This window comes from Amphiprion ocellaris, chromosome 18, assembly GCF_022539595.1.
Source record: "Amphiprion ocellaris isolate individual 3 ecotype Okinawa chromosome 18, ASM2253959v1, whole genome shotgun sequence".
NCBI classification, from domain to species: domain Eukaryota; kingdom Metazoa; phylum Chordata; class Actinopteri; family Pomacentridae; genus Amphiprion; species Amphiprion ocellaris.
The window spans coordinates 29,219,333-29,235,779 of NC_072783.1; the positions used below are offsets into that span (position 1 = coordinate 29,219,333).

Consider the following 16,447-nt stretch of genomic DNA (forward strand, 5'->3'; position numbering starts at 1 on the left):
ATTTTCTTTTTTCCTGCCTATAATAGAATATATGCTATTGATTTTGCAGGATTTACCGTATGCATATAGTCACTTCTTCCTCTAATGTGCTCTTACTTTCTTGTGAATAACCGGTGAATGTTAGCGCCAAAAACGATTATTTAATGCAGAGAACAAACTAATTCTTTGGATTCTTTAGTAGCAACTGATTGACATACTCATTCAGTGACAAAAATAGTATTTGTTTCGGTCGTAGTTCTACATCTTTACATGGGGCTGACAAACTAATCCCTCAAAACAATTCATAAACGACTTTCACATAACCAAATTACAGCTGAAGTCTATGCCACTAAGTCTCATGTTTGGACAGCTCGTCTGACATTTGTAAGGATGTTCTAGATGCTCACCTTGACAAGTAATTTTGCTGATTCTTTTATCTGTTAGTTCTGTTGCTTTTAATACAAAAGTGCTTATTGCCAAATAGCCGAATCCCATTTGTACGTGCGGTATAATCATTTTCATTAGATTGCATTTTAACTGCCCTCTTCATCAAGCACTAAGACTGTGAATTCTTTTACTTTCATTTCCTCATAACCTTTGCAACTTATTTGTTTTGTTTATTTTTGTCTCTTTGCTTTTTTCATCCCCTCGGTCTCAGCTCTCTCACTGCATCAGTTTCACAAATCATATCCTGTAAAACCTGTGAATAAGGATGTCAAAATCCATTTAATCCCGAAGCATTACCCCTGGGAATGTGTAAGTCATTACAAAGGACCATGTAATTTCTAATAAAAGCGACCAAGCAGCCTGATACACTGCTGCCACCTAGTGTAGCTTTGTAGTCGAGTCCAATACGCTCAACAGAACAGAGAGAAAAATGCTAAATACCTACTGTAGCATGCATACACCACCTTTCAAAAGTTTGGGGTCACTTAGAAATGTCATTATTTCTGAAAGAAAGGCAGTTTTTTTTTCAATGAAGACAACATTAAATTAATCAGAAATACAGTCTGTTAATGTGGTAAATGACTATTGTAGCTGGAAACGGCTGATTTTTAATGGAATATCTCCATAGGGGTACAGAGGAACATTTCCAGCAACCATCACTCCTGTGTTCTAATGCTACATTGTGTTTGCTGATCATTTTGAAAGGCTAATTGAGGATTAGAAAACCCTTATACAATTATGTTAGCACATGAATAAAAGTGTGAGTTTTCATGGAAAACATGAAATTGTCTGGGTGACCCCAAACTTGTGAACAGTAGTGTAAATTTATACAATTATCACACTTACTTTCTATACTAAGAAGCAGTCACATATTTCTTGTGACAAACCCCCGCAACAATAATTAAATCTGCTAAAATACAGAAATATACAGAATTCTCTCCAGAAGTGAAATGTTTATTTCAAGCTTCCAAAAGTTCTACAGTTAAAAAAAAATTAACAGTACGTCTTTTTTCTCCATCATCATCCGTTACAGTAACCTACACTAATTTACACATTAACAATTTAAAATGTATCAAAATCTAAAAATTTCCAGTTGTATCTGAAAAACAAGGCAACTGAACACTGTACCCTCCTTCGCTTCTTCACAATACTTTTTCAACAGATGTCATCCTTATTCTGACAACATAGTTTTAGTGGCAACCAGGTATGATTTTAAACGATACATGCACACTGCAGACGTATTAAATGTGACAAGAACATGGAATAAGAAACATTTACGGAGAGTGAAAACCTCCTGACATCACCGGAAAGACAAAAATAATGTCTCCGAAAATATACTGTTTAAAGCTAGTTCCTAAATGAAGCTGATATTCTGAGGTGGCTCTGGATGTGTAGCATCCACGTTCATATAAAACCGGCCTCCCGATCCTGTAACATTATACACTGATATTCATGTAGTAAAATAGGACATTAAAATACAGCTTTAACAGGGTAATGATAACTCAGAGAGCCACAATATTCTTGGATCCATTTCCAAATTGTGACTTGAGTTAAATAAATAATTTGAGTGTTAAAAGGCATGAGTTAAAATGTGATGACAGTAAATGGAAGGGATTTTTCAAATCAAATTAAAGGTTGCCAGTAAGGGCTGAGTCCATGAGGTCGTCATCTTCATTTCTCATGTACATGGGACTGGGCCGGGAGGGACGATCCGCACCGAGCATGGACAGCGAGGAATCTGAAGCCGAGATGGGCGACCGCGACCAACTGTCTGCTTTAATCGGATGCGAGGACGGCCCCATTGACATAGAGGACTTCTTCTTCTCTTTATCCCTGTCTCGCTCACGATCTCTGTCCCTCTCCCTTTCTCTCTCCTTTTGCTTTTTCTTCTCCTTCTTGTGTTTCTTATGTTTCTCCCCTGAGCTGAGGGAGATTGAGCTCATGTAGTCCTGGGGAGGAAGGGGTCGCATGGTCTGGTCGTCGTCCGAGCTCGGGCTGTTCTGGTGGGATTTTTCGGCCACTGAGCTGCTGCCTGACTCACTCTCGCTGTCGTGGTTGAGTGGGGTGTAACCTGGCGAGCGGCTGTGGCTGGGGGAGGAGCGGTCATGCTTGGGAGTCGAGCCACTGAAGAGGGGGGAGGCTTTGAGGCTAGAAATCTGAGGGCGGATGGAGTCACCAGATCCTTCCCCTGCTTTCTGGAGGGTCACTTTAGCCTTGATGCTTGGTGAGCCACCGTCTGGTTTGCTGATGATAATTTTGGCCAGAGTGGTTCCGCCCACCCCACCTGATTTTTGGTCCATCAGCTTTTTATCTCCACTGTTTCCCCCTGACACCGACACTTTTGCCTTAGCTTCTTTATCAGACTTTTCTCGCTTGTACTCCCCACTTTGGGAGGATGAGGTGTGCTTGGAAGGACCCATGTTTGAAGGTCCACCTGGAACATTTCCAGGACCACCACCAGGAGCAGATGATGAACCAGCTCCCCCTACTGGTGGCCCAACCTCACAACCATCCTCCCCTACTCCTCCTCCACCTACACTCTTGAGTTTGTCTATGACTGCTGTTAGCGAGGGCTTCTTGTTTCGACTGGGAGACTTCCCTTTGGCATTGGGGTTATTTGCATTGTTCTGACCAGCCCCTCCACCACTCCCGCCTCCACCCCCACTTCCACCACCTCCTCCGCCACTTCCTCCACTTCCACTCCCTCCACCTGTTCCTCCTCCCCCTCCACTTCCACCTCCACCACTGCCATACTGAGACTGGGAGCCTCCTGAGAAGCCCATGGAACCAGAAGATGAAGAGGAGCTGGAGGATGATGAGGAAGAAGTGGAGCCAGAGGAAGAACCTCCACCAATTGGCTTCTGGGAGCTCATACCTCCACTAGAAGACTTGGACCCACCAGAGCTGCCACCTCCTGAGCCCATTGGGGATTTAGCCTTGGAAGAAGGAGGGGTTCCTGGAACCTGGGACTGCTGCATTTTCATTGGGGAGGACAATTTGTCACCAGAGCTACTGGAGCGAGAATGAGAAGGGGAAATGTTGGGCTTAATGTTGGGATTCATAAGCGACCCAGGAGGCTTGCCTCCCTGTGGCTTAATTTTATTACCACTTCCAATTCCACCTCCAGTACCTCCAGGACCAGAGAGCCCATGTTTGGTGATTGGGGAGGATCCTGGTTTGCCAACACCCATTCCTTGAGAGGAACCTTTAGACTGGGATGGCCCACCTCCACCTCCTGCACTCCCTGGCTTGGAGCTGTTGCCTTGTGTCATGGAGCCTTCCTTGGACTTGATCTTCCCAGAGGAAGAGGAGTGTGAATGATGGCTTTTGCTGCTGCTGGTTCCTCCTGCTCCTCCTGTGCTGCTTGTAGCTGAGCTGCTGGAGGTGTATCCGCTATGGGATGAGGTTTTCCCTCCAGTTATGGTCCCCTTTGGGATCTGAATAGTGATTTTGGGAATCGGAGGTGTGGCCCCCCCAGGGGGAGTTTGCGAGCGTCCTGAACTACCAGGAGACTTGGAGCCTCCTCCACTTATGCTTCCCCCAGAGCCTGAGCCACCACTAGGAGGTGTATATGGTCGCCCTCCTGAGCTGTGAGAAGGAGACTTCCCATCAGGGTCCAGCTTTTTGCGTTTGGGGGGCTTTTCCTTAGACTTTCCCTCGCTGGATGGGGTCCTGCTACGTTTAACCTGCTTTCCCCCTGTTGAACTGCTTTCCATTCCAATCCCAGAGCTGCTTCCTCCACTGCCCCCATTTTCATCCTTTGGCCGCAAGAGACCCTGTTGCTTCACCTTGGGCTCTGCACTTTTAAAATCACCACAAGCTGCTCCAAGGCTCATCATGAGTGGGCTTTGGGACCCTCCACCATGTGTGTCTCCCAAATCAGGAGCTTGCCCCAGAAGCGGTTTTCCACTACCACTGTTGCCTCCAAAAACTATCCCCATATCAAAAGGGTCCTTCAGCGAGGGCTCTGGAGTGCTCTGTCCATGTGGAGTAGGATTCTGAGGCGTTCCTGATGGGGTATTCTGCTGGCTACTTCCTCCAAAACCCTTGACCAGGTCCATGTCTCCATCAGCACTTGGAGAACTGTCATCAAAGTAGCTTTGGGAGAAACCATGGCCTGAGGTCAGGAGGTCAGGGTTGAAGTCAGCAGCATCAGGAAAGAAGTTGGTGGAAGAGGCGTCGCTTGTGGGAGTGGCGGCAGTTGCAGCTGCCTCAGCAATCAGGTCAGCAGCATCTGTAAATGGATTCTCATTGCTGTTGGTATTGAAAATGTCTGCTGAGTCAAATACTGCGCTACCCTGACCTGAGCTGGAGGAGTCACGTATGGGGGTACCTAAGGGGCCTCCATCGTCTCCACCACTGCCCATTGGGTGCTGCCCATGGCTGCTACTGCTACCTTTGCCAGGTTGCTCAGGTAAATCTGACAAGATTTCTGTGATATCAGGTCCAATGCTGTCAGAGCTGGAGAGGCGAACCATACGAGGTGGTCCAGTACCAGGTGGCTGCTGCTGCTGGGACTGGACGTGAGATTGTGAATAAGGCATGTTGGGGCCAGAGGGTGGTGTTCCGCATTGGCTAGGTGCTGGAGTGATGCTATGAGGTGTGTCTAGGCCATCACCTGTCAGGTTAACATCGAAGATAGAATTTTGAGATGCGTCCACATCCATAGAGAGGAGCTCACGGTGGAAATCATCCTCATGAGTGACTGGATGGTGCTGGTGGTGCTGTGGCATGGAAGATGCCTGTGATTTCATGCCTAAACCAGCACCTCCACCAGCTGCAGCAGTTCCAGGCAACATGCCACCCTTTTCTGTGCCCCTGGGACGCTTCTTCTTTCCCTTTGCGCTACCTCCAGGGCATGTTGCAGTCATGCCTTCTGTCCGTGGAGAACCAGATGAAGAATTCTGTCTCTCTAAAGGACTAGAACCATAGAGAGTTGCAAAGTCTTGTGTGGGGTTGTCTTTCAACAAGTTCATCAACATGGGATGATTCTTGGTGTTGCTGGCAGGGGAGGATGTTGGGGGTGGAGTCTGGTGGGGTGGTGGTGCATTCTGGGAGCTCGGACTAGAACCCACACTTCCAGTTATCTGTAACAGACTTGTCAGTATGGGATTCTGGGTGACTTTGCTGTAGTCATCCGAGTGACCTTGACCTTGCTGTTGCTGCAACTGCTGCTGGCCAGCCACTGCTCCTGGGGTTAGGCACTCTCCACCTTGGGCTTGCCTTTCTGTACGGGACATGCCAAACAGAGAGGCAATTGGACCTGTATAATTAGGTCCTCCCGGGGGTCCTCCAGTAGGTGTGTTGCCCCCTGTGAGGCCAGGCAATCCCATAGGGTTGGTTCCATCACCAGCTGCCATGTTGTAGGTAGGACTACCGGAGGGTGGCAGGTTATTCTTCACCATAATCTCCACTGTCTGTGCAATTAATGAGAGCGCTGGAGTGTCTGCCTGGATGGTCTCTGCTTTCCTCCGAATGGCCCGCATGGTTACGGGGATGGACATGCATCTAAGAGTGGAAGAAAAAAATCAGTACAAAAAACCCCACACATTTATGCTTTCAGAAAAAAAAATAACACTCTCACCTTTGGACTACTTTGGTGATGAATTCATCAGTGCAGATCAAAGCATCTGAGAGTCCTTTATATAGCTTGCAGGATACCTGTCTGGAGTCAATCACCTCCATCACCACTAGAGGAAAGACGTCAGACAAGACAGAGGGCTTAGAAAAATGAGAACAGCACACCAACTCTGCAGACTGCGACTGTAATGGTCATGCAGGCAACCAGTCAATTATTTGGTTCTTCATTGATGGACTTTCAGGTTATAACAGCATGCAACTAAATAATGAATTAATTAATGATTACCCTGTTAGCAAGTAAAATGCTCATATATGCATGTAAAACTGATAGTGTGCAAATGTGAGGTAGCATGTGAGAGTAGGGGCATGACATACAACACAGATACCTGGCTGAATCAGAACTAGGGATGTTGTGGATATCTACTGAATGCTGCTATTGACAGTACAAATAACAAATGGCAGGTCACATCAGCTGACCCGACCTATTATGAATTCCTTGACATCTAAGAACAAGCTGAAATGAAAATCTACAGCAGGTTTGTGTGTCTGCAAGTTTGTTTGTGAAACAGGCTTTGACATATGATATAAAATCAGCCACATTCTCTAACACTAGTATACAATCAGAGTGCACGGAGTGTTATTGTAGCTGCGGTAGAGTCAGATTTGTTAGTCTATACAACTATCAGTTCACTGTTTAACATTTAGCAGTCAAAAGTTCTAGTTGTCAATTGTACTGACATATCAAATTTAGAAGCTCAGCTTTACAGTTGTAGATGTTCAGTATTTGGAGCAAGTGGCTGGAGAATTGGAAAATATGATATACCAAGTCAGGGGGACACTATTATTTCACTGTGTAAAAAGATTCACAATCATTATATCACATATTCTGCTGCCAGGTATATATATTTTATATTATATAAAAACAAATACATACATACACCTACTGTGTTTATCCTCTCAACTTACAAATTTAACTAGACCATTTAAAAAAAAAATCATTTTAGTAACTTTCAAAAATGTAGCAAAAATGAGATTTAGTAAAAGTGAAAGCTCACCACACACTAATGACTCATTGACCGGATGCTGGAAAGAGACGCTGAAACTTGAATCAGTAAGAGGACATACTTCAAACTGCAGCAAGCCTGCACTGTCTGAAAGAACAAGAACAAAGATGCTAAATACGTCAAATATAATGTAACACATCAGATACCAAAAAAACAGAGTACATGTTACCTGACCAAATACGGAAAATCAGAGGCCAGATACTAACCTTCTTTGACGGAAGTTCGTTTGACACAGCTGCCAATCAAGGTGTTATAGGCAGCCTGGTGCCGAATGATATCCAATAGTAGTGGCACTTGTGCTGGGTGACGGAAGGGGATTTTGGACACCAGTGCTCCCTGAAGAGAGCGACCATCTTGCACTGGGGCATCACCGTTGAGGAAGTAACAGTGCTGCTGATCCGGCAACACCTGTGAAAGCACGTAAGTGTTTTTCTTACACAGTGGATGTGTCAAAATCTTTTATTTTTTTGATTGGCTGTGGGTGTCTTCTGAAACCTCAAATTTATTTGCAGAATGATAAAGAACTCTGATTTTACTAAATTTCTGTTTTGAAAATGTGTATTAAAACAAAAAGCAGAGGAAAGAAGAGATGTTGCCAATCAGACCACGTCAAACAAAAAGACAAAACTAAGGGGTGTATTTCAAGACTTGTTGGGATACTAACCTGAGAAAAGGAAATGGTTTTTAAAAAAAATGGACTAGTTCTGTAATAATTACAATGAATGTATAATAAATGTATAAATGTTGATGAATTAATGTTCCCTGCTCCAATAGGTGCAACCAGAATAACTGAGGGCCTAAACTTTGAAGTTGGACAGATCACACACACTGAGACTCACAACAAATATTTCGTATGTGTGCAGGAATTGTGTGTGTGGCTTACAGAATAAAAGTGCATGTTGTGTGAGGGTGGCGGCAGGGGGCTGGCCTCCTCCAGGAGCTGGAGCTGGCTCTGGACAATTAACTGGTAGAGAGGTGAGAGGCTGGGTGAAGTCTCAAACACAGGGATTGCTAGGGGAAAAAAATGGAGAGGGCCCCATTAGAAATATCGAAATATACCTAAACAAGCACAATTCCTTCAGTGCATCAGAATATTCATGGCTGTTCATGAGGTAAACTTACAAGTAGCATTGCTTATCCTCTGAATGAAGGAGAGAGAGAAAGGCATGGGGCGGTTCGTCTTGAGGAAAAAACAAGCCGGCAGGTCCACGCAGTTGGAATTGGTCACAGTGGAAAAGGAAGGTGTCCTAAATACAGCAAAAACAAATTTATCAGCTCTTTCTGTTCTCTACTCCTTCTGCATTGGGACGCTAGAATAACCCCCAGATGATTGCCTCATTATGCCAAACAGTGGTGCATTTATGAGCATTTACTATAATACCCAGTTCTTGTCTACAGAGTAGCAGTTTTTTTTTTTAAACAGATTTAGAGGCTGCAGATTGTAGGATTTCATAAAAACTCTGACAAAGTGATGTACACTCTCTTACCCCTTGTTGTCAACTGGGTGGGATCCAGTGATGAGTGGAGCAATTGGAAGCTTGTACACAGCAGACGTTCCCTCGATTGTCACAGAAACACTGACACCCAGAGAGCGTGGCACTGCAACAACCAGTGTCAACATACAGAGACAAGTGACAAGTCACACAAAGATAATTACAATCCATCATCAACTCATATAGCAGCTAGTGGCTGGTGTGTCATTCTTTTTATAGACGTTTGTCATCGATGTCCTGCTTGCACTTGCCATTGTTGTCTGTTAAGTTGAGCTGTGTGCCCGTTCCCTCCTCAAATATGTCATAAGGGGACACATAACACTGTAGAGAAACCAGATGGCCACCACTCCTGGCTGTCAGCAAGCCCACACTCCCATGAAGAATAGTTTCCACTGTATTAGCATTGGTTGCTAACCTAGAAAACATGCAAACAAACAAAGAGAGATGATCAAATGAGGACTTGTACTCCAAATTATTAATGTGAACTAGTAGTAAATGTGTATGTTAGGCCACTGATTTATCACTTGAAGATAAAATCTGCTGTACAGGAGGTCCTCAGTTTATGATTATGTCGTTTCGCCGTTATGTCCAAACTGGTTCAGCGGAACTAGTTGGTGAGCAAATGAATATGGAGTCACGCGGCGAGCAGAGCGGATGAATACTGTATGTACAGCAGTCACGCGGCGCAATAAGACAGCTTTGTTTACATTTGCCACCACATTGGATTATGCTACATTCAGTAACTTCATTATGGCTCCAAGCGTAAGTCAGACTTACAGTTTACATTTTCGCCGGTATTTTCCTACCGAGTTGTGTTTCAGCGTGAGTTAATGACCGTTTGTCATTACTGTACTTGTACAATACTGTAAACTGACTTATATCGTGATGTATGTAACGGCTTTGTTCACATTTTTGCCGGTATTTTCCTACAGAGTTGTGTTTCAGTGTGAGCTAATGACTGTTTTCATTACTGTAGTTGTACAAATATGTAAATTCATCGATATTGTGATGCACATAACGGCTTTGTTTACATTTTTCCAGAGTTCCGACTTACGGCGAAAATCGACTTACGTCACATCATAGGAACGGAACTCTGATGTAAGCCAAGGACTCCCTGCATTACTCTTTTAGAAGATAACTTACCGAAACATGTGCATCATCTTGGTGAGATCAAGCTCCAAAGACTGCAGCGCTATATACATCTTGGTTTTCAGCTTACTGGAACACAGACATTAAGATAATTGGAAATAATTGCGACAAATACAATATTCATAAAGACATATGGCATCCGTCCTTATAAAACAACCATCTTTAATCTAGGCTTCTGAGATTCTATGTTTTGCACTCTTCTAAATATTCCCAATATGCCTATTTCATGTAGTTCAGAACTCTGTATCTGTAATGCACAGATAGTTTAGATTCACAACAATAATTAAAAAGAGGAATGGTATCTGTGGGAAAAATAATCCACCAGCATTTTTTTAAACTTCCTTAAACCAAACATCCTCAAAGTCTGCAAGTCTACTTACTTGTCTCCAGGAAGCTTGTACAAATCAACAAGACCCTTGAGATGTTTGGAAAATTCCTCAAAGTTCTTTTCCCTGATGAAGAAAAATAGTTTAGAGAGCTGTCAAACCAATACAGGTTATTTCTTACAAGTGCCTGCATCATTCCGCAGAACAGAATTGAGAAACACTGCATTTGAGTTTATGTTGTTTATCTTAAGAGTAAAGTGAAGTTTTCGGTTTCTACTCACCTTAGATGCTGAATCAGCTCAGGACAACTCTATGGCAAACAAATCAAGAAAAGAACATCATACACCTTCATCAGTGTGCATAAATGGAAATGACACAAAAGAAAGTTAAGCATTTGAAGACATTTTTAATCAAAGAAGTGTCAAATTCTTGAAAACCAATTACCAATCTTATTTAAATCACTTTATGGAGGCACAGTTTTACTGACCGTAGGGTTTTCTCCCTGATGAGCCACCTTGACATCCACTAACTGACCACTGCTGTCCAGCTGCACCTCCACATAAAACATGTCTGACGTAATGTAGCACTCTGTCCCTGATGGGCTGAGGTGAGAGCCCAACCTGCACAGTCAAGACAAAAACATACAGAGAGACCACTTCAATTTTCCTGTTTCCTGTTAACCTGTTTTACTTTAGGGTATTTAAAAATTGAAAGAAAGAAGTCATTTCATTTCATAATGAATAAGCAGATGAAAAACAACCGACTCAGTCATTCAAAAACCTCTTTCACAGCTCACTAGAAGAAAACAGAACCATCAAACTGAACGCCTTTCAGCCTTGATTTTCCTGTATTTTCAGTACTTAACCTCACCATGTGAATCAGTCACAGTCAGGAGACAATGAATAATTATGTGCAAAAAGTAACAAACTCACATGTTTTGCCGAGCAATGGATTCAAGACGATCTGTCATGGAGGGCAGAGATGAAACTGAAAAAGAAGGCAGAGAACAGTAAATTTATAATGAGACAATGTCATGAATTCCAGCATGCATTACACTCAATGCAAATGACAAGTCAATTAACAGGGAGATGTGATTTGCCAGCATCATTGGAATGTTTAACAGTAAATTTCAGTGTGAAAATAATTATATTTCCCCTATCTAATGATGGAAAGTTACATTTTCTAAGCAAAAGGTTGCCTTGCGCCCCTTTGTGTTACCTTTCAGCGCTCTCTGCAGGGTCTCCAAGCAGGTGAGCAGGAGCTGGTGACCTGCCGCATTCATCACACCACGTTTCTCCTGGGACACATTGTGAGGAGAAGCAAAGAAATAGAAAAGAGTTCAGAAAAAAAAATGTTTTTATCAGTAAGATGTGTTCAGGTTTGTCTTTCTCTGGTTATGTCAGCACAACAGCTCTGACATTTAAATATCACTGTTGTAATTCCACTGGTCCAGCAGATAAGCTACTCAAATGAGAACTTGTACAATTATGTGATTAATGGATTTAAATTTGTACAGACTAGGTTAGCTGTAAATATCTCTTGTAAATATTTGTGATCTGATGAGGTATTGTCAAGTACATAGATGAAGGGATGGCACCGCTGAGTTATTGTGAATACTGTGTGTTAATGGCATTTCTAAAGTCTTTCAAAAACTCATAGAGCAAAGTGGTGTACAAAATAAATTCTAGGACTGTCAATACAGAATGGTGAAGTCAGATCATCAGTCTGAAAAATCCCAATTTAAGTTCTAAGTCATGAAAATGGATTGCTGCAGAGCCCAGTTGCACCACTAGGTGGGGCCTCTTACTCCTTAATAAGATTAGAGTTACAGGTGTGACTGCTGCCCATTCACAGGTACTGCACAAACTGTAAATTAAGTGCACTTCCCTGAAGTCTGAGGAAGAAAACAATTATCATCTGCCTGGCCCTGCTAACTGTAGCAATTCTGTTCATGAACACTTCAGCATAAAGTTGTGAAAATTCCTCTGATTCTGGTCTGGTCTCTCAGTGTGGTGACTGCTTGGTTTAAATGACAATCTGAAACTAAGGCAAATGCAAAACTGGCATGTTCATAGCTGAATATGCAAGCACTTTTGGTTCAGGGCAAGAGCTGAGCATCAGACAACTGAGAGTAGTGCTGTAGCTGTGGTGCCAATATTATTAACAAGCAAGACACATGTAAATAGTACAAAAGGATTGACACTCCTCTGCCTTCAGTGCAAAGTCCATTGTGCAGAGAAGGGTAAAAAATAACAGTCTTAATGCTTTGTGGATACATGTCCAAGGCCTTTTAATAATTTTTATTGGTTAAACGACTACTGACTGTTTATGTCTTGGAATACGAATTAAGGAAATTGTTTAAAATATGCACCAGTACAGTGGACTCAGTTCCATACCAGCTCCAACAGAGAGAGGCGTCTTCTCAACTCAGAAAGTCCCACCACAGGGACAGCCCAGATGCATTCATCACCAATGAGGAAATAAAATGCTTTTAACTTTCAGATTTGTAGCTTCAACTATCTGCTGTCATGTTAAACTTGATAACTGTGGTTACACTAAAACTCACTCTCCATTTATTAAACTGAAGAAAGGAAAGAATCGCATTCCCATACTGTCATGGAAAGTAGACAGAGTCTTAGCCAAAGTTCAACTAACTTTGACCTGCAAGACTCACTAATTTTCAGACAGTTTTGAGAGGGACCGTGTAATGTCAACTTTTAATCATGAAAGAATACTAGCAGGAATATAGATATAATACTGTATGATTTATAAAAGCATTGTTTTTAAAAGTGTATTATTTTCAACCTGTGAAAGTATAATATTTGTAGCATAGCCATGCTTTTTTTGGAAACATACTGACATGTTTTTTCAAACCCTGTCTACTTTTTGTTAAATGTTGTTTGGCAGTTTTAGGTTTGACCAACACATCTGAGGAGCATTCAGTCTGATAGTTCTTTCAGAGTACAACAAGGAAGCAGTGACAGCCAATCACCAGACCCGTGGCTGATGGTTTCAGGCCTTCAGGCAATACTCAGTTTTAAAATTTGTCACAGATATTCTGTAGATTCCCACAAATTATTTATAGAAAGATTTCTTCGTCTCACCATGGCCTGACGAACAACCTTGCTGGTCTCCTGCCATGGCCGAGATGCATTGTGTTTGGCATGAAGCCTCTCCAGCAGAGCGGCCATGCGAGTCTGCTTCTCTGCCTCTGAAAAAATATACAATATACATGAAATAAAAGTAAAACAAAAATGTAAAGTATGCACAGCTGCTGTTCTAAGTTTTAAAGAGACTGACACATGAACTTAGGAAATGAATAGGCCAAATGCTGGTCCCTTTGACTATAGTTTCAAAAAATTTAAAACTAAATACAACCCCAACTCTATATTATGAAACATAGAATTTACCTTTGCATTTGACATTTACTAGATTCAACTAACAAACATCTCCCATGAAGATCCAAATAGGCAACAACAACAAAACTGTAACTGACTAACAACAAGTCTAAATGATGAGGACTTCTTGTCTGAGAAAATGTTACCAAAACAAAAATAAATAAGATTGGAGCCAGAAACCAACAATAACAAATGTATGTATTAGATGTACACAAGAAAAAGAAAAACTTTTTGCTGTTTCTGTTGAAACATTTAGCTATAGACAAAATACACTCAGTTACCCGTTTAATCACTGTGCAATAGATATAAAGCATGTGATGAAGAAGCATTACCACATGAGATACAATAAAAAGTCTGACTATCACACAAAGAAGACAGCATGAAATAATAGAACCATGGACACAAGAGTTGAAATCCTAGGTCTGATGAACTGCATAATGTATAATGTATTATTGCAGCCTTTGTAATTTCCTAACTGCACTTCTCTCAAATAGCGATTTTAATTTGAAACACTTTTCTGTATGAATGCTATACAGTTCAACAGCACCACTAACTGCATCATCTTACGTTTATTTCTTTTGACACTGTTTGAATTATAAACTTCCAGACAGTATGATCTATTTCAGTAGTGGTGTATTAAACTTCATTATTATTAATATTACTATTATTACTATCTAGATGTACTAATGAACCGTCAGCTGAACGTGCAGTGACTAAATAATTACCTCAAAAATATTTAGTTTCTTGTATATTTTCAGTACATGTACAAATATTTTATTTTAAAAAATACAAGCAAGACAATAAGGTACTTTCAGATAGTTTTCCTAAGTGGTGTAAATTACAGGTAGATATGATGTGGCATTCATTTGTTTTGATGTAAGCGAAACCAAAACAATTCAGCTACTACTTGAAGCTACATCACGCACTTTTCTTCACGTTTTTCTTGTGTATCTACAAAGTATGATTAGTTCTGGGATTGGTAGGACTTTCCATTACTTCAAACCCCAAAAAGTCACACAACTCCCACAAACTAACAACAAAGTACTACAGGCGGCAGTCAGTCTGCTTGAATATATTTAAAGGGTTAGCAGAGGCTAATGGTAATATAATGTCATCATGTGCTACTACAATACTCCAACTTTTTGTTTCATATTGAGGAAGTGGCCAGTTTGGCATTTCCTGTCCCAGACGAATAAATAACAGAAACTTATTTCCAGAGACCTCCGTGATGTGCTACCTAACGCTAGTGTCTACAAAGTTGATGTTAGCGAGTTGCTAACGTTAGCCATTCGCTTTCTGCATAAAGCTGACCAGCGTAGCTGCTACTTTACCAAAACAACAGCGTATCCGATTTAATTAATTTGTCTTCACTATTGTACGTTACTGTGCTTTTTACGTTGCTCAGTGAAGTTGTACATTCTTGAACATATTGAAAATATACCCCTAAAGCAGTCGCTAGCATTACTCGGTCGGCTAACTTAGCCGTTGGCCACCGTTAGCCCAAGTCGCCTTGTGCAGCAGCCCAGACCTCTATAATCACAAAAATCAGTAAAAACCAACAGAAAACAAAGCACGGACCGGTTCCTTACCTGTTACCTCTTCGGTTTTGACCCGATCTCCATGAGTCTGGTTTCCTCCTGGCTGTACTGGGACAGAAAGTTCCCTCGCAGGGCTGCCGCTCTGCATAGAAACGCCAGGCCCAGCCGCCATTGTCGCCGCGGCTGCCCGTTTCAGTTTCTCCGCTTCGAGTTCTCCGCTTCCCCTCCCAGGCTTCCGTAATGCCCGTACCGCCAGAACCACGTCCAGGTGACAATCGGCGTTTTCCTTGTTGGTAAGTTTTCACCTGACACTTTCATCTAAGTAACATAGTGCAGTCTTAAATTGCTATGCATCTCATTTTTACATTAACTCATTTTTTAAAAAAAAGTCAAAACAGGTTGTAATTTGCTAGTTTGCACGTTTTTGCAATTGTTTCTGACTGTTTCTCAGCGTTTGAGTACAAACAACACGTTGTTTTTAATTTCTTCCAACTCAAATCTCTCGTCTGCTAAAAATTAAAGACAGTGGCCTGATGAATACTCCAGATGGCGTACGATCGCTGCAAGTAAATGATTTATGATTTGCCAAGAGCAACTAACCGCCAAAATCCAAAGGAAGGTTGAAATCATCATGTTAATCGACTTCAAAAATAGAACAATGCAGTACCTTGATACGAGGATTGCTTTTTACCCCCTCTTACAATTTGTACTTTTATACCCTCTTTTATAAAGCAGTCACATGAAGCAATGGGCTGTCCAATTAAGCAGTAGATTTTAAAAAATGTAAACAGCAAAAGCAGCCATGCCTTGCACACACACACGCACACACACACACACACACACACACACACACACACACACACACACACACACACACACACACACACACACACACACCTGAGCCTTTTGTACAGCTGAGCCTGTGGCAATGAGTGCTCTCTGGGGAGGATTTTCCCACCAACCATTATGACCTGCCTAAGAGAGGGAGCAGGGAGTGTGTGCATGAATACATGTGCATTTGTGCATATGGAAAGATATATTTGTGAACATGGGTTTTAAAAAAACAGCAACACATACAAACACACTGTAGATAGCTATAGACCACAGCGGAGATGGAGAGGAACCAGATTGGCATCATCTGAGACAGTAGACAGACCCACAGATAGAGATGAGAAAAGAGGGGAGGTGCCGCTATGTAATTGATGTGCCCACCAGGAGCTTTAGCTGGCTGCCTGGCATGGAAGAGGAGGTGGGCACTGCTGCCAAGACAGCAGTAGGAGAAAGGAAAAGGAGGCACGGGCCTTAGGGAGCACAGTAGCGGGCTGAAACCATGCCCATCAATCAGAGGCTAGTTCACCTTGCCATGCCAAGCGGGACCCCCCTCTGTGCCGAGGGATGGCGTGGCACAGGGAGTGAGGCTGGCACAGTTACTAAACCTTCCCTAATCCTCCTGGTGGGTGTATCAGTGCCACG

General features: G+C 42.3%; 1 protein-coding gene across 1 annotated transcript; it reads right to left on the reverse strand.

Moving 5' to 3' along the window:
• Nucleotides 1–1,359: 1,359 nt before the first annotated feature.
• Nucleotides 1,360–15,183, reverse strand: med1 (mediator complex subunit 1). The gene is made up of 16 exons (XM_023267468.3): nucleotides 15,026–15,183; nucleotides 13,143–13,249; nucleotides 11,257–11,335; nucleotides 10,971–11,025; nucleotides 10,526–10,658; nucleotides 10,320–10,348; nucleotides 10,093–10,164; nucleotides 9,707–9,781; nucleotides 8,815–8,978; nucleotides 8,558–8,669; nucleotides 8,193–8,317; nucleotides 7,954–8,081; nucleotides 7,277–7,478; nucleotides 7,062–7,157; nucleotides 6,011–6,116; nucleotides 1,360–5,934 (listed from the first exon to the last, which is right to left on the reverse strand). Exons 1-16 carry the CDS (start codon nucleotides 15,144–15,146, stop codon nucleotides 2,055–2,057), a joined length of 5,484 nt encoding a protein of 1,827 aa, XP_023123236.2. The 5' UTR covers nucleotides 15,147–15,183; the 3' UTR covers nucleotides 1,360–2,054.
• Nucleotides 15,184–16,447: the final 1,264 nt, after the last annotated feature.